This window comes from Pocillopora damicornis, chromosome 3 (assembly GCF_964200805.1).
Source record: "Pocillopora damicornis chromosome 3, jaPocDami1.2, whole genome shotgun sequence".
NCBI classification, from domain to species: domain Eukaryota; kingdom Metazoa; phylum Cnidaria; class Anthozoa; order Scleractinia; family Pocilloporidae; genus Pocillopora; species Pocillopora damicornis.
This window is the reverse complement of record NC_142672.1, coordinates 22,105,815-22,130,022: the sequence shown is the minus strand read 5'-3', so window position 1 is coordinate 22,130,022 and position 24,208 is coordinate 22,105,815. Positions and strand designations below refer to the sequence as shown.

The following is a 24,208-nucleotide window of genomic DNA, read 5'->3' as shown; positions in this document are numbered from 1 at the left end:
CTCGGACGGTATCTTCCATCAGTGACACCTTGAAACACTTTAACTCTGTTTTTCAGATCGCACTGTCAAAGTTTGGGATTTGAATACGGGTGAAGAAACACTCTCTTGTGCTGGTCACAAGAGAGATGTTGTAGCTGTACGTTACTGTCCTAAAACACAGCGGGTTTTTGGTGCAGCACAAAATGTTATTAAGGTAAGGACGTCCTTTACTTTTCCAATTTATGAAACACTTGAACTTCTGGACATAGTTGTGATGTAGTTACTCAAAACCTGAGAGTGACAGACTTGATGGGCGGGAAAACTTCCACTTTCTCCTTTTCCTTCTCGCTCATCCTTCTAATTTAATCCCACCTACAATTCTGTACAAATTTTCTTTGGAAAAATACGCAGAACCGGTGATCGTCATCAAACCCTTACAAAGTAAGGGTTTGCTGGTTTGCCGTACCCCTATCCTTATTTCAGCGTCCGAGAAAAATTGATTGTAGACTTCTGTCACAGAAATGTGTTTTGGCAACTCAGTTCGTGGGTGTGAAAAAGAAAAATTTACAAATAGTAATCTTTTTTATTCCTTATTATGAAAGTTCGAGGTTCTTTAATGTTGTACCCACATCAGCCCTCCTCTGTTTCACTATTCTGTTGCAGGTAAAATAACGCCGATACATTTTAGGCTTGTGCGTCCAACACTTCGCCAGCGGAGAACGCTAATGAATGGGTTTTTTTTTCCTCTTACTCTTTATTCCGATCTTTAGGTTTGGGATATCAGAGATGGCAAATGTATCAGGAGCCTTACACCGCCCGGATCCTCTCTCGGTTCATTTCTATCCAACATGACGTCAGAGACTCAAATTAACGACTTGAAACTGTCCGCCAATGGTTCTCTGCTTTATGCTGCGATGGGTACCACGGTCAGGATCTGGGACCTAGAAAGGTGGGTCATGCGTAGTGTGGTCTTTAAACCTGAACAGAAGCTGTTAGTTTAGATGAAGTTTTTTGTCCGTTTCATTGCTTCCAAGCAATTGTCATCAGATTTGTTTTGTGAAAATTTAGCTATGCTTTCCTTTCTGGAACTTTCGACTTGAACTCCAAAACATATGGTCCTTTGTTAAGTCTTGGCGTTGCGGCTACTAAATCAGATCAAGATGACCTATGCCGGCGTAGTCAGCTTCTGGCCGCGTTGACTGATGAGTGGAGGGTTCCAACATGATTGGCACCATTCAATTTTTTTTCAGTAGATTTCAGACCATGGAAATTTGACTTCACTTACCTTCCGTTCTGAACAAGTTAGTGGCTCAGATGAACCATTTCCTTTTTTTGTTTCAGTTACTCCATGACAGGCAAGCTTGGTGGTCACGCCGGGCCTGTTATGACGGTGTTACTTCGAGAAACCAATAAAGAATCTGTCGTGTTCACTGGGTCGCGAGATCATTACGTTAAGGTATGTGCATGTGAAGAGTACACTGTTGTCATGTGGTGTGGGTTTAGTTGTGGGTAAAGTTAAACTTGCTCTGTGTTTCAGCAATCGGCGAGGATGGGGAAGGGTGGAGTGGGGGGATTATGGGAGGGGGGGTTGCCTCGTGCATGAAATAGAAAATGGTTTATAGTGTTGGCGTAGTTAATATGACGACTACTCAACATTTTTTCGGAGATCTAAGCCGTAGACTTGAAGCCAGCATATTCAGCTGATAGTATTTTATTTCTTTTTTGATAGATATTTGAAGTAAATGGTTCTAACGTCGGTGTACAGGTATGGTGTCTGGCATGACCATGAATTAGTTATCACAATTTTGAAGAATGTAGACCGTAGTAATCCACAAGTCGGAGGAAGTTTGGCATTTTTTTCGCTCATTTGTATGTTTGTTTGTTTTATAAATCAAGGAGTGACACATTTAGTGTTTTATTCTCTTACAGTCGGCTAAGAGCAAACTAGAACCGCCTCACTATGATGGTGTTCAGTCATTGGCTCTCAAAGGCAAATATTTGTTCAGTGGATCACGTGACAATAGTATCAAGAAATGGAACATTGAAACGCAGCAACTTATACAGGTTCGTACGCAGTTTGAAAATGTAACTTGGTTCGAATATGGATGCGATCCTTGTAGTTATGAACAATACTTGAGTAGTATTGAAAACAAGGCCTGAAAAAAAATTTAGGCCTGTATGGGATTGGAACCCATGACCTCTGCGATACCCGTGTAGCGCTCTCCCAACAGCGCTAACAAGCCAACTGGGAGCTGGTCATTATGTTGGTACCAAATTACCCGTGAAGTACACACTTACACACACACTTTATTTTTCTTTTTCTTACAAAATAATTTAGATTATGTTGACCCGCAGATAGCAAATTTGCTATTCGAGGCGGGTCAATCATCAACAAACATTATTTACAATATATAAAGAAAATTAAAAACTAAATAGTTAGATATTGTTAAATTATAAAAAGAAGCATAACTGGCAAATACATCAATAGTTGTTCAATAAAGTATAGAAGCAAATAAATTAGTACTGAAAGCAATCGGATCAATTTGTTTTAATTATGCAGTCCTTAAGTTTAGAGGAGATCTTTTCAACATCAAGATAAGAATCTTCATTATCTAGTATCTGAAATAAAGACGTTTTAATTTGTTTATTAAAGGAATGTTTTGATAACGTTTTGAATTCTTTCAGTATCTTATTCCAAATTTTGACACCAACACGCGAGAAAGCCTTTTTTTGTAGGTTAAGTCTAGAGTACTTTGTACTAAAGAGCTGCGATTTGGATGATCGAGTATTGTAGGTATGAATATGAGATGTTTTAGTAAATAGTTTCAAAATATTAATGGGAGCCCTCTGGTTGTGCACGTCAAACATAAGTTTACTTACGGCTTCATAATATAGGAACGTAACAGGCAGAATTTTTGCTTTGGCAAATAAAGGGATGGCATGCTCTCTTCGATCGGTGAAATAGATTAAGCGCAAAACTCGCTTTTGAAGAACTAAAATCTTGTTTAAATAAGCATTTGACGCATTGCCCCAGGCAAGGAGTCCATAAGTTATATAAGGTAGTATTAATGAATTGTAAATATTTACAAGGATAGTAGAGGGAACGAAGTACCTCAGCTTTGCAATCATCCCTATTGTTTTACTTATTTTTACGATAACAGAGTCAACATGGTTTTTCCATGACAAATTTTGATCAATTAAAACGCCTAGATATTTGATATAACTTTTTTGCTCTAAACTAACTCTTCGGTTTGTCTCACAATCTAAAATACCTATTTGTGGAGAAAAATGCATTTTTTTCTGACGAGGACGAAAAATTAAGAAATTTGATTTTTTTGTATTCAATGTCAACCTATTTGTAGTTAACCAGTCATGTACGTTATTCAACTCTACATTAACCGTTTGCTCGATCGATCGAAGTGGTGAATTAATGACTGTAAATATATGAAACTCACATAATTATGTGAACTGCGGTTGAAGAAACGAATATAGAAACAATCCTCACAGTTATGAACTCTACTTAAGTAGTAGTGAAAATAATTTTCATTACTACTTAACGTAGTACCTAGTACTACGGTACTTTTTGCACCGGTATCGCAGAGGTCATGGGTTCAAATCCCGTAAGGCCTGAATTTTTTCTCAGGTCTTACTTTCACTAATACTTGAGTAGTGTTCATTACTGCGAAGATCACTTCCATATTCGTTTCTTTAACCGCTGTTCACATATATGATTTTGATATATTTACAGTAATTTGGTTCGTTATCTAATTGGTTTCGGTGTTCAGGCTGGTTACGGACAGGATCATCACAACAGAATCCCCTCTCCAACTGCTTTTCGCTAGCACGTTTTTCATGTCCTTCTTTTAGTTGACAAGTGATTTCTTGGTAGGATAGGCTAATATTTTGAAAAAGGAGATTTTTCTTGCTAGAACATGTCATGGACAAACCCTGCTAGCCAAATGAATCAACGTGGGCATTCGTGGAGACTAAAACCCGCAAACACACAAGATCCGATTTTTATCTCTCCCCTCCAGCTTCTACTCATTCCCTTGTAAGTTAGTTACGAGATTTTGGTGATAGATCAAGATAACAAATTCTACCTCTCTAAGTTTGAGTATTCTCATTACCTGTCTGCTTGATAATGTATGAATATTACAGGGAGAAGTTACGTGTTAATCACTTCCAGGAGTTAAAGGGTTAATGGATCTCTGCGAAATCCCACCGTGATCTCAAGCGCAGGAAAACTCGTACGATCAATTGCAGATCACGATTTTTTTTGTGTTTGTTTTTCTTTGCATTTGCTTTGTTTTAAGAATGTCCAAGTACTTTGTGATCCAAGATGTCAAAGAAATTTGGAGATTTTTGTTCGAGTAACCAGCTTTTCTCAAAGAAATTTATGATCACGAAACAGTCCCCAAGTGCCTATAACTCTAACACTTTTCCATGCTTGGTCAAATGAGTTAAACCTGTGGGATATTCCATAATGTTGATTTTTTTGCTTCCACAGCATATGACGGCAGCTCATAAGGACTGGGTCTGCGCATTAGATTTCTTACACCCTCAAGACGTGCTGCTTAGCGGTTGCCGCGGTGGTATGCTAAAATTATGGCGGGTGGAAACTGGAGCTCCAGTCTGTAAGTTATTCTCTTATGTTATCTTACTCATCTATATATTTTAATCCTTTACGCCCTAACCCTACTGTGACGACAAATTAAATGACAGTCCGACCCTTGGGAGTTGAGGATTAATCACATCTACACGAAAACCCATCTGATTTTAATTTAGTTCCAGAAAAATTTGATGGAAAAATATCTACACATTTGAATTGTCGATAAAGCTAAAATTAATTAGAATTAATCGATTTTGAACGAGAATTTTCGTTTTCCTTTTTTTTATGAGGTTTAAACATTGGCTCCTGTTGGCGTCGCCCCATTTTCCCTTCGTTTTTTACAAAACTAGAACTAAAGGTGAAACGAAATCCTTCTGTCTTTACAATTTGCAGGTGAAATCAAAGCTCACAGGCATCCCATTAATGCTATTTGTACAAATTCGTCTTGTGTATTTACTGCGTCAAGGTAAGTGGTTGTTTATTACTGAACAAAGGAAAAACCGGCATTTTCAGAAGGTTTAAACGTTTCATGCCTCAGACATTCACCCACTGAGTTTATTTTACATTATGTGGGAGTAAATACCAATGAGTGAATTGTAGGGCCAATAGAACGATTTAAAGGTCCCATCTCATCTAGATCGGGTAGTCCAGTGAGTAGTTACTGTTCTGATCTGCGAAGTTTTCTTTTTTAATTCTCCAAGTACTGCAAATATCGAATGGCTTCCTAAATTCTTTAAAATGTTTATTTTTGTTTTTCAGTGACAGGTTGGTTCGTCTGTGGCGTGTCACTGGTTCGCTGGATGAACAATTAAATGAATCGGATCGTTCTGTTGAGGTGTAATATGGCTTTGTGAAATAATTTTTTTGCGATTTGAAGACTATGAACTAAAGAGTTTTCTTCTATTTTCCTCAGAATTGAATTTTGCCATTTTGTAAATAAATTAATTGATATGCTAAATAAAAGGCACGAGGTGTATATACGGCTGTTTCCTTTTCTTTGTTTTCTGTGATTATGCTGCATTACTCTCCGAAGGCGGACCTAATACAAATGATTAATTGCTGAGGGAAAACGATAATCAATTAAAACAGAGCAAGGGGTTTATTGAACAATGTTCTCGGAGCTGAGGAGAAAACTTATAAAGTAGGATAATTCATAGCAGTAATACGAATAAAACATTCTGATAGCAACCTGCTTTAGTAAAAAGAAGAACATAACACAAGAATACTTCATGAATTGCGTGCCAAGGGATAGTGATGTTTTGGAATAAAGTTATAAGCTCCAGGTCTCTACGGGCTTTCAACTTCCTTGTAACCCATTTCGAATGTAGTAATTCCGTCATTTGATCGGAAAGAGGAAGCCAAAGGATTCCGTTTTTAGAAAGACCACTTGAACTGTCTTTGATTGCTTTGTTTGCTTAGTTTGTCGCGTGCGTGCCACTCAAGCATAAAACGTGACTGCTGACGACACGTACCATTTTCATGGAAATAGGAACGGTAATTTCGTGTCCTCTCAAGCTGAAGCTTTCACGCAAGACTTACCAATCATAATACCGAATTGTAAAAATAAGGAAACAATTGCAAATTATCACCGAGTAGATCTAAGTACTTAGCAAGTTGTGTTCGTCATGAGAAGACCAGGATTTAGACTGATCGCAGTAGCAGAGAAATACTCTCTTGAGGCAAAGCAGTGGTATACTCTCTTGGCAGTTAAATACACGTTATATTGATTTCCTGGGCGGTCAGATACAATGCCGTATTTCAGGCTGCAAAACCCGATACCGCTGAAAAAGTGAGTATTCTTTATATTCAATTCATTTTACAGGAATTCACCGTATATCCTCGTTGCTCTGAGAGTATGAAGCGGTGAAAAGAAAAAGAATCAAAATGATATCTGAAACATTGGTCGATGAGCAACGACTTAACTGTTCCTCGCGATATTGCCTTCAAGGAAGTTAAAAGTTGAAATTCAAGACGAATGAAATACAAAATTGTACATGGAAGATAAGTAAGGGGGCGTAAAGAAAATATTTCGTTGATTAACCGTTCCTAATCGTTTTTCCAGAAACATTTGTAACAGTTTCTTTCCATGTTTGTTAACTCCGATCGTAATAACTTTGCGTGACTTGTATTGGATCAAGCACTTTTGGTGATGGTTGCAGTAAGGATGGTTTTACGATGAATCCTTACGTGAAAGTCTTCGTGTGAAAGTTGTCGAATTTTTGAAGACCCTGTTATCGTCGAGATGAAGTCCTTATAGCAAAGTTTTTAGTCACAATTTATCACAAAATGTAATGACTTCGCGAAATTATTATTCATAAACACTCGGTGCTCACGCGAGCCATGCATAAATTGCCAACGTCGTTGCTATCAAAAAATGACCTTAGACAAGTTTCTTTCTCATGTTGTTGTTATTTATGTTGCTGAGTTAGTACAATATATATGAAAATAGCCTTTGGCCTCTAATCTATTGAGTCAAACTTTGTGCATGTTCGAGCCGATTATACTCGAATAATGTTGTTGATGATCGATCGAGACAGTTAACTTCAGCACTAAGAAGTCATCAACAGCAATAGGATTTAAAGAAAATTGTAGGTAAACTTCGAAATGAAATTTCAAGTAATTTGTTTATAATATATTCTCACGCGAGTTTACACTTAGATCAACCAACATTAAAAATAAGTAAATTTGCATATGTACGACAAAAGCTATCATTGAAGGCACTAAAAACGTAAATTTGGATGTTTTGCGGGAAAATGACGTAATCTAACAGAAATGTTGAAATACTGCTCTCTGATTGGCTATTGCCATGGTGTAGCGAAGTATACAAAGTTGAATTATGGGAATCACTTAGAAGCCAGAGATCTGTTGTTATATTGTTGTTGGAATATCAGTTTTTTTAATGGCCGAAAAGCGCCTACGTTCACGCTGATTTTCCGCCAATGGAGTCCAAACAAACGGCGGTTTTCCTTTATCTTTAACCATCGGTGCAATGACTAAGGGAGGTTTCTCTTGCCAATCTACTCGCGCTCGCCGAAGCAAAGACTGCATGCGACACTACTACGATTTTACTTCGAGACTATTCAACGATGGACGGTAAATTATAAATATAGATTAGATCAATTCACTCGAATTTCCTGTTTCACTGTTTCCTATCAGCTATTGTATCTATTTGAGATTTTCTGTTTGACATCAAAAGTGCTCTTGTATTTTCCCAGGGCTGACGATTATCTCAACGAACTGTTCTTGAATGCAGCCAAGGTAAGTTTCTACGGCGTCCGTTCTTATTGCTGTATACGCTATTTTTCTCTCTCGATCAGCTGTTTACATTTGCTTCGAGATACTAACGACCTTCTCACCTTGCAGAATGGTGACATCGAGAGGGTACAGAACTTTCTCGCTCGCACATCGAGAAATTCGGTAAGCATGGCAATTAAATTAACACAAAAGAAATAAGCTTAAGCTTCTCTTTTTGTGACAACCCTTTACTCATATTTACTTAAATCCAAACACCTTCCGCCTTCTTATGAATATGTTCTGACTCTCCCTATCATCGATAATGCTATGGTAGAACCTGGCTTGAGGGAAGTAAGTTAATATTTCGAACTTCTTGTGACCTCGAGCACAAAGCCATTTCATCACTTTTTAAATGTACACTTATTTCCATTCATTTACATTTACATTTACACCAACTGTCTACAAATTGGAATGCTTGTATTTTGATCAGCTTTCCGTTTCTTTTGGCAGCTAGTAGCATGATTCTGCTATGAAATAAACAACACAACCTCCGCTCCTTAATTTAATTTTCTGTCCTTTTCTAGTCAGTGAACGTTGATGTAAAAGATAGAGAAGAAGGTTTCACCGCTATTATGCTTGCAGCCATGAACGCACACGAAAAGGTAATGATTTAAGATCAATTAGGGCCGATATACAATGGCGTCAAACAGCATCATTTAAGAATTTTATACTGATATTGTTTTGAACCCTTGAGGATAAAGAAGATAAAACTTAATTGCTCTAGTCTCCAGAGTAAGGCAAATGCATGTACATGCAGAAGACTTTTTGTAAAGCTCTTAAGGTGCAATTTGGAATCATAGCTCGGAAGCTGTAGAACTAGAAAGTGAAACCATGGGATTTCAATTCCAGACTCTTGTTGTATCACAAGGATACACTAGGATAACAGGAGAGACTTGTTTACTACTATTTGATCTAAATACTTTTCAGCAAAGTTGTTGAAGTCAACTTGCTGAAGCCAGTGCTTTTTTAAGGTTGTAATGGCATCAGTCACAGGGACAGATTTTGTCTCTACTTTAAAGAGGACAAAGAGGGATGAATTATAAGAGGGGTGCAAAAGGGTTGGATTTGAACTGTTTGTTGAAAGGAGGCTATTGTAAGGAGAAAGTTTCCGGTAACAAACAGGTATTTTTCTGCTTCAGGTGGTGTCACTGTTGTTAAACTATGGAGCAGACATCACTTTACATAACAAGAAAGGGGAGACAGTGCTTGATGTTGCAACTGATTCTATGAGACCACTCCTGCTGGGTATGTTGGCTGTGTTTTTAAATAATTTTCTGGTCCAAACTTAATGTGGTTTTTCCTAATGTGAAATTTTGTCTCACCTCTTAGGTTCTGTGGCAAGGCAAGGTATGTTGACAATTAATTTTAACATTTACACTGTAAAGATTATACACATTGATATTTTGTTAAAAATGGAAACTGATGCTAGTTTAAAGCATTTGTAGATGTGTATTAAGAGCATATATCTTTTTGAACCCAGGATATTCCTCTCGCCATTTACTGCAAGCAGCTTGGCAAGGAAATTTTCAACTTGTTAAGAAATTGCTGGTAAGTGTGGGAGCCTTTTGCAAAATGTAATCTAAACTTAGCTAAGCTGCAACAAAAGATGTTTCACTTGGTTCGGTGACAATAGTACTTTAGTACTTCAAAGTATTATAATTGAAAGTTTTTGGATTTGGTTTTATATCATAAACTTGCTTACATCTTAGATAATCATAATAGAGCTCACAATCATGAAGTCTTTTTTCATCTTGTTTATTTAATAATGATCTCTGTTCTAGTCATCAAAGGCTGAGCTGGATGTAAACTGCAAGAATGCTGATGGATTGACACCTCTTTTGCTTGTCACTAGAGATATAAATCTCTTTGAAAAAAGTAAGGTAATTTATTGCAATAACTGGTTTGTCAACTCCTTGTAGAGTCAAATCCTTTTGGTAAGGGTAATCCCTAGAAGGTGGTTCTGGTATTGGTGGCTGATATTGCAACAAACTTAGTGGAGATGACTCTGATAGTGACTTCCACCTGAGGTTGTGGAAATTTCTGTCACCTCTACCCACAAAAGTCCTCGGGTTGCTGCTCTCACCATAAAAATCAGTTAACACAATCACCTAACTTTTACAGTAGATGTTCAATAAGCTAATGACAAGTTTTGTAGAGCACAGAGAATATTTGGAGTTTATTACACCCATTTTGAAATCACTGGTGGTCCCTATAATCTGATTGGCTCTAATCGGTGCGATTTATTCACTAATTGCACTATTTTTTGCTTTAAATCGCATCTTTTTCCCAGCCAATGAGCAGGCCACACTAAAAACATAACAACCAATCAGATTTCAAGGCTTGTTTAAAGTAACCTGAATCAAATTGCAGGAAATGAAAGACAAAGAGTATCATATGACAAATTTTGCAACTTTTGTTTCCAAACCTCTTTTTTCCCCCCAAAAAATGGATGAATTTAATCTCAAACCAGCTCAGTGCTGCATTAATAAAATATTTGAACTGACCAAGTCCAGTATTTGGGCAATTTCAAAATGGATGTAATAAAGTGGTAGTTGAACCTTGTGTTGTGCAATTTTGGTCTGAAATCATACTTGTGATTTCAAATCGAACTCGCGTTGCGCACTTTGATTTCGAATTCACATGTATTATTTTAGCCCAAATTGCACTCCACTCAGTTCATTACCATTATAAAGCAGCCTAATAGAAAATGAATGAGAGAGTTTTCCTTTCTGTGATAAAAAATTTGCATCTTATAGTTCTTGGTACCTGGATTCAGTCATGCAGTTTTTAATACCTAAACATCATCCTCTTAAACTGATAAATCTCCTTTAATCCTTTAGTTGAAAAGGCTGTTATGGAGAATCTCTATCACCCAGTTGAAGTCGTCAGGGAACTGATAGCCCACAATGCGTAAGTCACATTAACCGTTATTTTTACTGTGAAACTGAGAAAACTGTACATGTCAGTATGTTACAACAGAAGCCAATGTTATGTTGTGGGAAACAAAACCAAAAGATTTTGATGTTTAAATGTTTATCTTGAAGTCCATTATGATTAACCAGTACATAACTGACCCACAGAATCAAATTAAAAGTGTTCACAGTTTTCTGAGCTTGATATAGTAAGTGTTGTACATTTATAATCTCCAGTACTTGCACAGAGTAATGAATTCTTGAAGAAAATAGGGAAATTTGGAGAGAGTCCCATAAATCATGAGTATTGTTTCAATTGCTAAGATCTGTACAAAACCTGAAGTCGGTACTCTGTGATGTTGAATTGTTTCAAGTTGATTCCTTGAGGAAAAAAAAAATGATATATCCCATACTCAGTACTTTTTTAGAAATGTTACTTACATGCTGGTTACATTAAATCTTGTACGTCTACCAAGTACAAATTGAATTGCACAGTAGACATGTGCTCACTTAATGTATAATGTAAACTTATAGAGATTGTGGAGCCAGAGATAGTGAAGGTAAAAGACCTCTTCATTTTGCTGCCCATGGAAAAGGAAGCCACGCTCAGGGTGTCATTAATGTCCTGATACAGGAGGGAGCCAGTGAGATTGGTGAGTTATCAAAATGTTTTACTCAGAATAGAACACCATTGGCTTGGAAATACAGAATATATGAAGAAACTTATTTTTTCTTTTAAATTGAAATCCAGAATTCAGTTTACCAGTCTGTCGCCATGAGTAAGGGTCAATGCTTGAAATGTCAGCTCTTTGGGTTGGCCAGTTTTCATTATCAATGCAGCTGATGAAACTAAATTTTCTTGTTATACCAAACCCCCCCCCCCCCCACCACACAGACGTAAGACCACAGTTTCTTAAGAAACTTACCCCCTTGATTCATTATGTCTGTTTGCCTGTCTGCCTCCCAACCAAAAGAAACAATATAACATTTTAAAATTATTTTCTTGATCCTACCTCCTACAGATGTAACAGATAGATTCAGCTACTCCCCCCTGCACTGGGCAACAAGAGTGGACAATCAGCCCATTTTGCTGGCCCTGATTGAAGGGGGTGCCAATGTCAATGCCAAGGGACATGTTGGAAAGACTCCTCTTCACATAGCTGTAAGAATGAAACAATTAGTTTTTGACTAATTTTTGCTTTAGAGACACCTGGAGAACTCCAACTTCTGATCAATAAAATTGCATTGGTACTGTACATGCACTAATTTTGAATTTAGCCCTTTGGCATGGGTGACTATTGCAAAATAGGCAGTTGTGACCAATTAGAAGGAATTAAATAAGAATCTTAAGCAAACTGTGAGCTGTCAGTGAGCATAGGAGGCCCTATAAATAGATCTGAAGTAGATCTCTGTTAATCACTGTCATTTTAAGACCCTTTTACTGGGGGAAATAATTTTTGCCTCCTATTATTGGTGCTATTTTTTTAGTTTTATTATTCTTGGAATAAAACAGGCTTCACATGGATTTGAGCAAGTCTCTGATACCCTTCTATATCATGGAGCTGATGTTACCATCACAGATGATAATGGTTAGTGTAACATGATGATCAATTTGAAGTTTACTAGCACTGATTTAAACCGTGATAACCGAAGTGTTTCATGGCATTTAAGGCAGGGCAGGCTTTCCAACTTGTTGGCTGACTTGACTTTCACCTTTATCTGTACCTGAAGTCTTGATTTGTTTTTTCTCTTGTAGGACTTTCTCCTGTTGATGTAGCCAAAGGCAAAAGAGTGAAACAGGCTCTAAAAGGTAACTTCAATTTATAAATTTAACTGAGAAGGATTGCCGTTAAAATGTGTTTTCTTAACAATGTTCACTCAATTATTTTATTAATTGCCTCCTTTTTCTTACAGAGGCGTGGGCAGGGCAAACCCATGGAAATAAAAACCACTTGCAGCGGATCTATTCAGGTAAGTAGGATGGCATGTGTGTTTTTATGAAAAAAAAAAAATTAATTCCATCATGAAAAACTTTAGCATGATTATTACTGTGTAGTCTGGTGATTCCCTATCAATAACTGAAAAGTTAACGGTTTGCCTCCCTTACTTTCAGATTGTTATCATTGTTTTAGATGCTTGGTCCAATATACGTATATTTCTGTAATTTCCTCGTTGTGTTTACATTTTCATTGGAATCTTTTTTTATGATACCATTTAGCTCCGGCCCCACCTAAGAATGACCAAGAATCAGCTCCAACCAAACTTGACACCACTGAACAGAAGAAAAGCAATCTTTTAAGTGCTGTAAGTTTTCCGATGCAACCCAACAAACATGCCTCTGGGTGAAAAGTTATTAGATATGAATACTTTTTCTGTCAAAGTACATGAACAACGACATAAATAGTGAAATATCGTTATAATCACTATAATTGGTTCAAAACTGCTTATGTTTGATTTTATACGCTGTTTTTGTATCTACCATTTTGTAGGATTTAATTTCTCGAGTCAACACTGCGCCTTCACAAGGAAAAGAGCGTAAGTTGAAGGAAAAGGTTTCTGCAGTCATATAGTTTAGATATGCACCACCCATCCCTTGAAGAAACGCACGGATTAAAGAGCATTTTTAGTTGTACGCAGGACTTACATGGGCCACAAGTACAGTTTCTAGTGTTACATCGAATAGTTTTTTGTTTTTACTTCACCTACCAACTACATCTTTTGTATTGGCAAAATTTGCAGTCTTATCGACAACTAGGCAAATTGTGCAGGTCACATATATTTCTGAGTTAACAACGTAAACGTAACGATTGTTGCTTTGCGTTGGTGTTTTACCAATATTTATTGTATCTGTTTACAAGGCTCGTTCTCTCTTTCCCCCCAGGAAAACTGAAGAAAAGGTCACAGGGTTCCTTAGAGGAGATTTCTGTACCTGAAGAAAGGTATAATGATTATAAACACGCTTTTTATAACTGTTCCTTGTCTTTCAAGCAGTTGTGTTACATCCAGTGATCCTGCGTTCTCTTGGTCTCTTGGTAGCCTTATAACCAGTAGATCAGTGTACAAGTGTATTCAGTTGTTCATACATTTGTTGTACTATTTACTTACGTCCATATCGTTCTTTTTGTATGTTTTATGTGTAGAACAAGCCATCCCATATCACGAAAAGCGTCTGACCTGCGCATGCCTAAAATTCCGTCGGCTCTAAAACCCGAGTTATCCCCCAGTTCCAGGGCCAGCTCTGGGTTGATTGGTAGAGGGAAGCTTGGTAAACAAGAGTTTACAGGTTTGTGAATTGTTTGATGCGCTTTATCTACTGTTCTTGCAACAATGTATCAAAGTTATGGGAATAAGTAACGTGTTAAGTACTTCTTGAAGTTTAAGGGTTATGAAAGACTTCAGAGCGCATGTCTAATTTAAATCATAAAGCAAAGTATCACTTATAGGAAAAAGGAGGTCAATTAAGAATTCATGTAAATGGAAAATAAAAAAACCTCCTGGAACGCGGGAAAACGTGAATGACTAAGTCACGATTGGTTTCAGTTTTCATCTAACTGAATGAGAGGTGGCGCAAATTCTCTGGAACAATCATAGCACTAAGTTAAGGAAACCTATTGCGATCCCGGATTACTTCGACTCCCAACTGAAAACTTTTCAAGGGAGTACATGGATTAAGTTTTGTTTTTCAATTAAAAGGGCAATCTTCTAGTGAGTGTCCAAAGTTATCCGGGATTGCCTTGGTTTTTCTTTGATTCGCTCTGTGATTGGTCCAGAAATTCTTAACCAACCAGATGCAAAGCAAAACAATCACGACTCGAAAGCCCACGTTTTCCCGCGCTTTTGAGCAGTTTGCTTGTTTTCCTGCACTTTGAGCAGTTTTCTTGTTTTCCCGCGCTTTGAGCAGTTTGCTTGTTTTGCTTTGAATTCTGATTGGCTTTTTCGGGTATTTTCCTTTTCTCTGATTGGCCGTTTTGATAACGTGGTTCTGGTTCTGCGACACTCAATCGAAAAGCGCACTATCTGTCGGTATGATTCCGTGACGTATTTATTTTGATTTAGGTCCAGGATTAAAAGACGAACGATCTTCAGAAGCATTGCGGCCAGTCGTATCAGTTCTCAACATTGAACTGAAAAATGTCAGGTAAAGTAATGAAATCAAACCTGTATTTGTTTCTTTTTTCAGTTTTGTTTTTGTTTGCTTGTCTACAGATACTGAAGCGGTGCAAAAGACGAGTGCTGATCGAAGATGAAGAAAATTCAGGCCAAAATTTTGAAGCTACTGAATTGCGTGGTTTACTGCTCAACACTTTATAAACGGAGGAAATGAAAAGCTCTAAGCATGAATTAATCCTTACAAACTAAAAGCTGTGATTTTTGGGAAAAAATTTTATGGTATTTTAAAGTTTGATTTTCGTTCGTCTCCACAGAAACTTGCGTAATGCAAAACCAGTGATACGTAAGAGAAAGACATCACTTCAGTCACCAGTTCCTCCCAGCTATCGCTTACATCATCGACTGTCGAGCCCAGTCCTTCCATATCAACGAAAGTTATCACCGCCCGGAACGCCTGGCAATGAAGCGCGTCTTCGATCGTCCTCTGAAAGCCAGGTGCCAAGTTCTAGATTGGCGCTGCCCTCACGAGTGCCTCCACTTGGAGGGAAAAGAGCCCTGACACCAGAACTTCGATCCATTACGACGCCAGAAATGGTCATAGAGAACATGACTTTAACACCGGAGGTCATCGATCTGGGTGAGGCCCTTTCATAAGTGCTCTTTTAAGGCTTTTTACGGAGAGCAAATTATTTTATTTTTCCTGTTTCAGTAATGCTTATTCTTTGCTGACTATGAGAAAGCTCACGAGGTTTAGAGTTTTAAGTTAGATGAGAGACCTGCTTGACCAACTCCAAGGTTTTAAAAAATTTAACGTGCCACAATAAGTAATCAAGACAACAGAGTAACGGAGTACTCCTATGAACGAATTTCAAGTAACGTTCCCGGCAATAATTCTCCTGATTCATCGTTACTAGATTGGGTGTTATTTTTTAAATTAGCCTGAATTAGATAGTCATTTTTTATTGCTGTTATTTTTTTTTTCAGATCTGCTCACAAAACAAGGCCTAAACAATGACAAAGCTTCATCATTAGTTTTTTCCGGGGTGAGAGAAGTCACACCACCTCCTCCGTCCCCGCGTAGTGCGTCATGCAATAGTCAAGAGGACGTTAAACTGGAATCCGACACAACGAAAAAAGATAACGAATCAGTTATGACACGAACGTTTGAATCAGATTCACGCCCCACGTTTTGGATTCCCGTGGATGGAAGTAGCGCGGAAAAGAATGGACCAACCAGTGCTCCAACAGTTGGAGAATCGTCATCAAATGGGACAAAATTTTACATCGATCTTACTAACTTAGAAGCTTTAGCCACAGGCCAGTGCTCACTATGTGGAGATTCTGTTACCGAAACAACCAAATCAAAAAGAGGATCTGTCTCATCTAACGCTGACAAAGAAATTTGTGAATCATGCCAACCACGCCGCCGTTCAAGTGAAGATGTTTTTTGGATCCCATTTACCGACAAAAGAAAAGCTTTTGCTTTGAAAAATTTGAGTGGAATGGAAAATGGACTTCGAGATGATGCCTCGATAACGAATGGGAGGAAACATTCTAAAGATAGGATCGCCGAGCGAAGCAATGGAGGACCTCATCCTCAGAGCGAACAATCTGATGTGAGTTCTTCTGTTATGGAGGGCGGCGATAGCAAAGCTCTTGTTCTAAGCAAATCTGTCCTTCCTTCTTCCTCGGACATGACAGGTTATGATGTCTCTTGTGTTTGTGACAATAACACTGGCTTGTGCTCGTGTACAATTGTAAAGAAAGACGTGTCTTCTCCTTCAACTGATAACACTTTGAACAAAGCAAGTGGTGCTACAGGCGTCGTTAAGACAATAGGCGAGACAAGTTCTTTGGTAGAATCTACCTTAGTTTCTCGGCCAGCGAATGAGTACGCCTCTTCTCCACGTGCATCTTCCTATTCCAAAAGTCAATCATCAGCGAGAAACGGAACTGACATTGTTCTTAAATCGTTTTCCGAAAATGATGTTTCTAATCACTTGGCTGTGGAAGGCACAGTTAAACCAACAATGAAAAATTTCGAAGAAAACGAAAAGCACCTGGTCGAAGCTCATCAAAACGTGCCAGGTCAAGCCGCAAAACAGCCGTTTGTGCAAGAGACCAACCCAGACAACAATCGCGATGGTACAATTTCCAAGTCACCTGTAGAACCTAGTCCGCCGAAACATGCATGGGCAACACCCAGAGTAGAAGAACCTGGTTCGAGTGGTGTTAAAATCACAAACCCTTTCCCATCACCTGTGCCACCCGTGGACAAATCCGCTGTACATCCCCCGATTGGCCCCGTGGACGACAACAGGATGGGGAATAAAAAACACACATTGGGTAAAAAAGGAAAGAAATGTGGAGGAAAAACAGCGACTACTTGCAAAACTAAGCCAAGGACGAAGAGCAAAGTACCCGAACAAAACATCAAAGGCGGTAAAAAGAAAGGAAAGGCCAAAAAGAAAAGTGACATTAAAATGGTCACAGTGCAGCAAAGGGACGCCCAGGAGGAACTCGGGCTAAGGACGATATCCCAGGGAGGTTTGGATGTAGCCGAGGAATCCATGGACTATCTTTCCACCTTCCGCCCTTTCAGCATGTTTAAAGGAAAACATCCAATTCTTAGCCCAATACCAGAGTCGCCTCGAAGTACACTGGGTACTCCTCAGAACACAGAGGGTACCGCACAAGTCGTTGCCTCTCAGCAGGAAAGCGAAAAGGGCCCTGATGTGGCGGTTATAGGAGCTGGGAAGGATTCTGCGGGAATGGTGGAAGAAGGTGGATTCGATGTTGTGGACGGTGGAATGTTTAGTAGTTTGATTGGGATGTGTGTCCCTCGGCTTAGGTTTGGAAAATCCGACGTGGTTTCTGATTCGGGATCCGATGCAGAGAGTACTGAAGCTCTTGTTACACAACCTCGAGGTGGTAGGGTTACGGAGCAGCCACATGATTTTGCGGAAGAAGGTATTGCAAGAGATACGGAGAGTGTTGTGGGTGTGGAAGGAGTTGGTGCGAAACATCAGGTTGTGCAAGATGAAGCTGACGACGCTATGGAGGCCATTGTTAAACGCGAGCTTAGTTTGGAAAATCAAAGAGAAAGTTATGGGACAGATTCAGTGGATCAGACTTCTGTTTCGCATAATCAAACTACTAAGAACTGCTCGCCAGATGAGACGTTTCGTGCAGCGTCTAATTTATCACAAATAAACACTGGGGAAGAATCACTTTTGAGTTACCAGTATTCCAGAGACTTCTCTTCTAAGATATTAGGCGAGTCAGATTTACCGAGTGAAGAGCGGACATCTTCGGAAGCGAGTTCATTCTCCGAGCAGTACTCGGATACGGACTCGTCGTACAACAGCTTGGGATCGGCCTCACCTCGGCCTCTTTCTCCGGCTTCTTCGCTGAACAGTAGCGATACATACTTCTCTTCGCCACGTGACTCTTCGTGTCCCGAAACACCGACTCCGGAACGAGAAATGCGCTCGGAAAATTCTGTAGAAATTGATTACTACGAACAAGTGGCGAGAGATAAGTCATCCATTAGCAGCAGTAGTAGCAGTAGTTCTACAATTTGCACTCGGTCTAACATCTCGCTTGGAAGTTTGGGTAATATTTCCCAGGGCTCCATGGGAAGTTTCGCTCCTTCAATCGCTGAAAACGTGGTGCGAAGTCGACTCAGTGCATCGTCTCGTTGCCAGTCCTCCACAAGCTGTGAAGAGGAGATAGTTTGGAAGAAGGGCAACATACTTGGAAAAGGCGCGTTTGGAACGGTAAGTTACTGATACTAGGCTTGACGGAGTAAAAACTATCAAGGAAAACTAGTTAGCGAAATCCAGAACCATTGTTCATGTTTCTGGTGTAGCTATTGGAATTCATCTATGTATAATAAAGGTAATTAACGTAGTTGCTCAACCCCCGTAGTTCAAACGGTAAGTTATTGACACTGAGCGGCATGGATTACAAACCATCGATGAAAACTCGTTGGCAAAATCCAGAACTATGAGTATATTGTTCATATGTAAGTATAGTCGTAGGATCTTTTCTTCGCGTATTTCAGACAATCTGCATAAGCGCGGTACTTGCGCTAATTGACGTCATCTTTTGTCAAAAACTTAAATCTCGTCGTTCTTGTTATTAGTATGTGATTGAAAGTGTACTTGTGGTTTAGCTCCGGATTACGTATTGAGTGAATTAAAGTATACTTCTGAAGTGCAAAATCAACTAAATAGAGTAAGGAAGGAACCATCCCATATTGACTTGGTGTATTATATCATTTGCTTCATTAAACATTTAATTTATCAAATAGAAGCAGTTAAAACGTCCATACTCATCATGGTTAAGATCAAGGTATCTGGTATCATTATTTCTTCAAAGCATTGGTAAATTGTTTAGCACTAATGTTTTACCCTCTCATTTTTTGTGGTGTCTTTGTGCAGGTTTGGTGCGGACTCACCAACACAGGAGAAATGATCGCTGTCAAACAAGTGGAGCTCAACCACAGCAATTTTGACGAGGCTGAAGAGGTACGTTGACTTTCTGCAAATTTTTCGGCTGAGTAATTTGAACTTTAACACTAATACAAATTCCAAATTAATTACATTGAACAAGTCAATTCAATCAATTTCAGGTCAGCTCAAAACAGAATACAAGATTCCTTAAAATAAGCCGCCTTGATTATTTACCTAGTTAAAAAATTAGTGTTAAAAATACTCTCACCTCATTATAGAAATAAGATAATGACGATAAAAGATAGGCACTGAACTTATCATAAACATAGTTAAACAATGTCTTGCTATAAAAAATTGGCACTGAACTTATCATAAAATTATTAAACAATTTCTTGCGAAAGACTGGTAAGGTGTTAGATTCTTTAATGCTGAGAGGTAATTCGTTCCATGCGCGACAAACCCGAGTATTGCAGCAACGGGCTTTTTTCTCCTTTCTACCACCGAGGAAGGATCGATTTTAATTGTTTCACAAAAGCAAAAGCAAATTGTTAATTTTATTACACAAAGCTAAGAATAGCATATAGGGGTAAGGTTCTAAAGAAATTGTGGTGCTGCGTCGGTGGGGGTTTTACGAGATAATTTGGTTCAATCGACTGAATTAATAACATAATTGACCACCGCAAAGAGTTTCGAAAGCTAAAAACTCGGAACTAAAAGTTTAAAAGCTAGAAACTCTTTACGGTAGCCAAGTATCAACTCAGTTGATAAAATTAAATTATCTAAGAATGGTATGGTGGGTCGAAATTCCAATGTCCCGTTTTTAAGTCTAATTAGGGAAGGCAAATCACTGACCCTTAAACTTCCAAATTCTCTTTATGGTACCCTCTCTAACTGCCATTATATTTCCTTAGTTAGTTTATTTAGAAATTCTTTCAATATTCAGCGTCTTGCATCTTTTATTTTCATGTTAGCAATACGAGAAACTCCAAGAAGAAGTGTCATTGTTGAAATCGTTACAACACGAAAACATCGTCAAGTGAGTACAGATCAATTTTTATTTATTTATTTATTTTTTGTATTAGGAGGGACTAGTTGCTTGCTTGAACAGTCTGACGTTCTTTCTTGTGCTAATTAATTTTCTGACCATCATTCTCAGGTTCATTGGAACATGTTTAGATGGGGGTGTAGTAAATATCTTCATGGAGTTCGTCCCAGGAGGGTCCATTGCCTCCATACTTGCACGGTAAGGTTCCTAATTTTTACTTAAAGTGACATAGTAACTCTCCGATCTTATGGTTCCTGTGCTTAACATCCAAACTTCTAAGTTTTATGACCTCAAAGTGGTGGAAGATGTTTCCATCATTTGAAAACACTAAGTCTTTTATAGATTGTGGTGTCCATGAAAATGGTATTGAAGAAGAAGATTCCCAATTGCTTCACAGCATGTTTTGATCGTTTCTTTAGACACATAAGTTTTCCATCGTGATAGTACAGCCCCTTAAAACAATAACACCTTTCATTATCAGTAAATTGCAGTCCGCGAATCAAGATTAATCTCACCAGAAGTTGTAAACAGATACTGTAAACATCTGTTTACGCGGTTCTGATTACTAGGGGTTATTTTATCATCCCATATCGGCCAAATTCGAAAGGTTGCTCATTACTCAGTCTGTCCCATTTGGAGTTTAACAGTCAACTGTTGGCGTGCAATTTACCCGATCTGTGGAAAGCGGACATCATTTAATGACTGGACACTAGCGAGTCTTCCACTAGTTTATAAAATAATAACACTGTTATCTGTTTCTTTTTCAGATTTGGTTGCCTTGACGAGCCCGTGTTTAGTCGTTACACGAAGCAGCTGCTGTCGGGCGTGTCTTATCTCCATAGAAACAACGTCATTCATAGGTATTTGAGTCAATCCCGTCTTCCACCAAGTCTAATATCAGTTTGTCGTCATTAACGGTTATTTTTTTCTTTCTTGGGTGTTCATGTATTTAATGTTACTTTATCCTTTTTGCTACTCAGAGATATCAAGGGTGGTAATATTCTTATTATGCCAAGCGGCGTCCTTAAGTTGATCGACTTTGGTTGTGCCAAACGTCTTTACATGGTAAGGTTTGCTGCTTGCTTTAGAGTAGGGTGTGGGGGACGCGGTGACCTGGTATTCAGCACGCAGGACTCCGGGTCGAGAGAGTTGGGTTCGAGATCTGACCGGGTCATCGTGTCGTGTTTTTGGGCAAAACACTTTACTTTCACAGTGGCTCTCTCCTCCAATGGAGTCTAAGTGACCAAGACAGACTTTCTCCTTACAATATCAGTACAAAATCAAGAAGACAAGTGATGAGAACCAAGAAAAATATCAATTAGAGGATTATTAGTTGATCCAATACCAAATTCTCAGAAGTAAAATCAGAAGAATTGTATAGCAGATAGAAAGGAGAATTACTAATGAGATCCTGGAAGTTAAACGGTTAATGAGACGGTGTTCTATTTTCACGTGTTCTGTGTCTTCTACGCCGAGAAGGAACTCTTAATGTGAACCGGTGAATTGTCCGATATCGGTATTCAAAACCCTTTCATTGTCGTTAAAGCGATCCAAAAAGTACCATGACCTCGAATTCAACTACTTTTGTTTCAGAATCTGAGCATGAGTAGAAGTAACATCCTTCGCTCCATGAAGGGTACGCCATATTGGATGGCACCTGAGGTTATACGGGAGACTGGGCATGGCCGTAAGTCTGATATCTGGTGAGTGAGATCATCAGTTACAACAAAACTTAACATAGCTAGTATGGTATTTCTGTGAAATTACTTCCCAGTAAAAGTCTTGCTGGTAAACCAATGTGTTATTATTGCACGCCCGCGTGTACCCAATGTCAGTCAGCTCTAGAGATTTTTTCTAATAAAAGCCAAAATCGAACCATCGACTATTTGGGGTAATTTGGTATTATCAGCTGATTTGATGCTGTAAATTGGCCACCGGTAAGAATTTCAACGCTGACGTTTCCCCTCGTCAGAGCCTCTTCATTCTGCGTATTCGTCTGACGGAGGGCTAACTTCGAAACTTCAGCGTTGAAACTCTTTACGGTGGCCAATTGACGTTATCAAGTCAGTTTATAATACCAAATTTCCCCGTTAAACTCTCCCACCGACGCAGCACCACAGTTTCTTTAGAAACCTACCCACTTTATTCATTGACTATTTGGTCGACTGATTCTTTCATCGCTATTGCTTTGTTTTCTTTGTTTGACATGAGTGTTTTTTTTAAACAGGAGTGTTGGTTGCACAGTCTTTGAAATGGCAACTGGAAAACCTCCATGGTACGTTCACGAAGATTTCATTGTTTCCTGATATGACCTGAATTATGTTCGAATATACCATACTTATTTACTACACTCCCTGCTAGTAAAGGAAATTCTGCGATTCATAGGGTTTGGCCCAGTTGTTTAAAGGGTGGACAACGCTATCCAAAGGATAAATAATGGAGAAAGGAACATAATGCTCTCTCCAGCGGATAGGGGTTCATCCAGTGGATAGCGATATCCAGCCTGTGTCTGGTTTGTGTATATGTGTGTTGGGGGCGTTGATACAATTTTTTTTCGGTTCGGAAGAAGGAAAGCTTTCATGTAGTACGTGTATGCAACTGCAAAATAACAACGAAGTAACATGTTGCTTTCTGAAACGGAGTGAAGTAATTTAGCTGCATCTTCTGTTTTATTGCCAGGTCTGACATGCCTCCCATGGCAGCCATCTTTGCAATTGGAAGTGGTTCTTTAGCAGTGCCACAACTCAGTGAGGAGTTCTCATCAGCTGCCCGAGACTTTGTCAGCAAGTGTCTCACGAGGTTGGTTTCCTTGTTGCATTATTAGGCCTAATTCTTAAAAACAACCTTGATAACAAGTGATTTCTTCTGAGTTTTTTCGGCTTTTTTTTTCTTGATATTATTTTATGATTAAAACAGCTTTGGTCACCCCTCCTTTTTTTCATATAAGGGACCCAGACTGGCGGCCTTCAGCCGATGAGCTGCTGAAGCATCACTTCCTGACGGACACTTCATGATAGGAGCTGCGAGCAGATGTACCTTAATTTAACGTTGCAGGGAAAGGAACATCAGAAAAATCGAATGTTAAATATGCCATTTGCGAAGCAGTACATGGTTAAAATTCATAGCTGTTCTTTTGCAATATCACTAGTTCGTACGCACACTACAGTGAAATTTACATTGAATAATTTTCTCTCCTTTTCGAAAAGATAATACATCGTCTTCTCTTTGCAAAGCAGACAAAAACAAGGTCTTTATTTTATCTCAATGCTTAAATTATTGCGTATTACCCTAGTTTAGCTACAAGTATTTTAATAGAAAGATGTTTTAATTAAAGGATCAATGTACCACACAGACAGAATTGTCATTGCGTTCTTAACTTTTTTTGCCTTGCATTTTTTTAATATAGTCAAAAATTTCATCTTGCGTGAAGTAGAAAAGCGTTGACTTGTTGACTGGCAACGCAACTGAATGGCAGTAAGACTATCGCACTATTCAAGGTTAACAATGCACGAGTTCGAATTGAAAATACGAGCGCGATAATTCGAATCCCCTTTACCTTGATGTGCTTTAATGTAGTCAAAGTAGATGAAGGGAATAATGCGACGGGCGAATACGTTTAAAAAGATAAATTGCAGGTCCTGAATTTTCTTGCCTGCATTTTAACTGGCACCAATAAGTACCAGCTTGTATTCCCCGTGTTATAAGAGGTAAACCGGTAACCAGTTTGTCTTAAGGCTAAACTTAAAGACAGTGCCACGGCTTTCAAGTGTTTAAAGGGCCTTAATTATGCCGAATAGAGCAC

General features: G+C 38.7%; 2 protein-coding genes across 4 annotated transcripts in view; both read left to right on the top strand.

Moving 5' to 3' along the window:
• LOC113668419 (kinesin-like protein KIF21A) overlaps positions 1-5,568 on the top strand; it is a 29,997-nt gene extending 24,429 nt beyond the window's left edge. Inside the window, exons 30-37 of the mRNA XM_027184310.2 lie at positions 57-193; positions 750-928; positions 1,321-1,435; positions 1,709-1,744; positions 1,909-2,043; positions 4,487-4,613; positions 4,982-5,054; positions 5,348-5,568. Coding sequence (XP_027040111.2) covers positions 57-193; positions 750-928; positions 1,321-1,435; positions 1,709-1,744; positions 1,909-2,043; positions 4,487-4,613; positions 4,982-5,054; positions 5,348-5,429 — 884 coding nt within the window. The 3' untranslated portion in view covers positions 5,430-5,568. The remainder of the gene's footprint in view (positions 1-56; positions 194-749; positions 929-1,320; positions 1,436-1,708; positions 1,745-1,908; positions 2,044-4,486; positions 4,614-4,981; positions 5,055-5,347) is intronic.
• Positions 5,569-6,071: 503 nt separating this feature from the next.
• Positions 6,072-23,753, top strand: LOC113668442 (uncharacterized). 3 transcript variants are annotated; one of them, XM_089200494.1, is made up of 30 exons: positions 6,072-6,377; positions 7,804-7,846; positions 7,952-8,005; positions 8,407-8,484; positions 9,022-9,127; positions 9,212-9,229; positions 9,363-9,430; positions 9,664-9,757; positions 10,723-10,792; positions 11,329-11,447; positions 11,817-11,956; positions 12,308-12,383; positions 12,551-12,604; positions 12,709-12,765; positions 13,013-13,098; positions 13,284-13,329; positions 13,676-13,733; positions 13,935-14,077; positions 14,851-14,932; positions 15,219-15,541; positions 15,889-18,683; positions 19,350-19,436; positions 20,333-20,397; positions 20,518-20,604; positions 21,174-21,266; positions 21,387-21,471; positions 22,000-22,109; positions 22,634-22,681; positions 23,086-23,205; positions 23,354-23,753. In XM_089200494.1, exons 1-30 carry the CDS (start codon positions 6,337-6,339, stop codon positions 23,418-23,420), a joined length of 5,313 nt encoding a protein of 1,770 aa, XP_089056620.1. In that variant the 5' UTR covers positions 6,072-6,336; the 3' UTR covers positions 23,421-23,753. The 3 variants fall into 3 exon arrangements, with proteins under 3 accessions (XP_089056620.1, XP_027040144.2, XP_089056621.1); XM_027184343.2 differs by lacking the exon at positions 6,072-6,377 and adding an exon at positions 7,441-7,681; XM_089200495.1 differs by lacking the exons at positions 6,072-6,377; positions 7,804-7,846; positions 7,952-8,005; ... (1 more) ...; positions 9,022-9,127; positions 9,212-9,229 and having other exon boundaries at positions 9,664-9,762.
• Positions 23,754-24,208: the final 455 nt, after the last annotated feature.

Excerpts from the sequence above, each read along its gene's own strand:
- LOC113668442 (XM_027184343.2), top strand. The coding sequence starts at position 7,578 with ATGACTAAGGGAGGTTTCTCTTGCCAATCTACTCGCGCTCGCCGAAGC. Across the intron at positions 7,682-7,803 it reads AGACTATTCAACGATGGACG|GGCTGACGATTATCTCAACG; the intron begins GTAAATTATAAA and ends GTATTTTCCCAG. Across the intron at positions 8,006-8,406 it reads CTCGCACATCGAGAAATTCG|TCAGTGAACGTTGATGTAAA; the intron begins GTAAGCATGGCA and ends GTCCTTTTCTAG.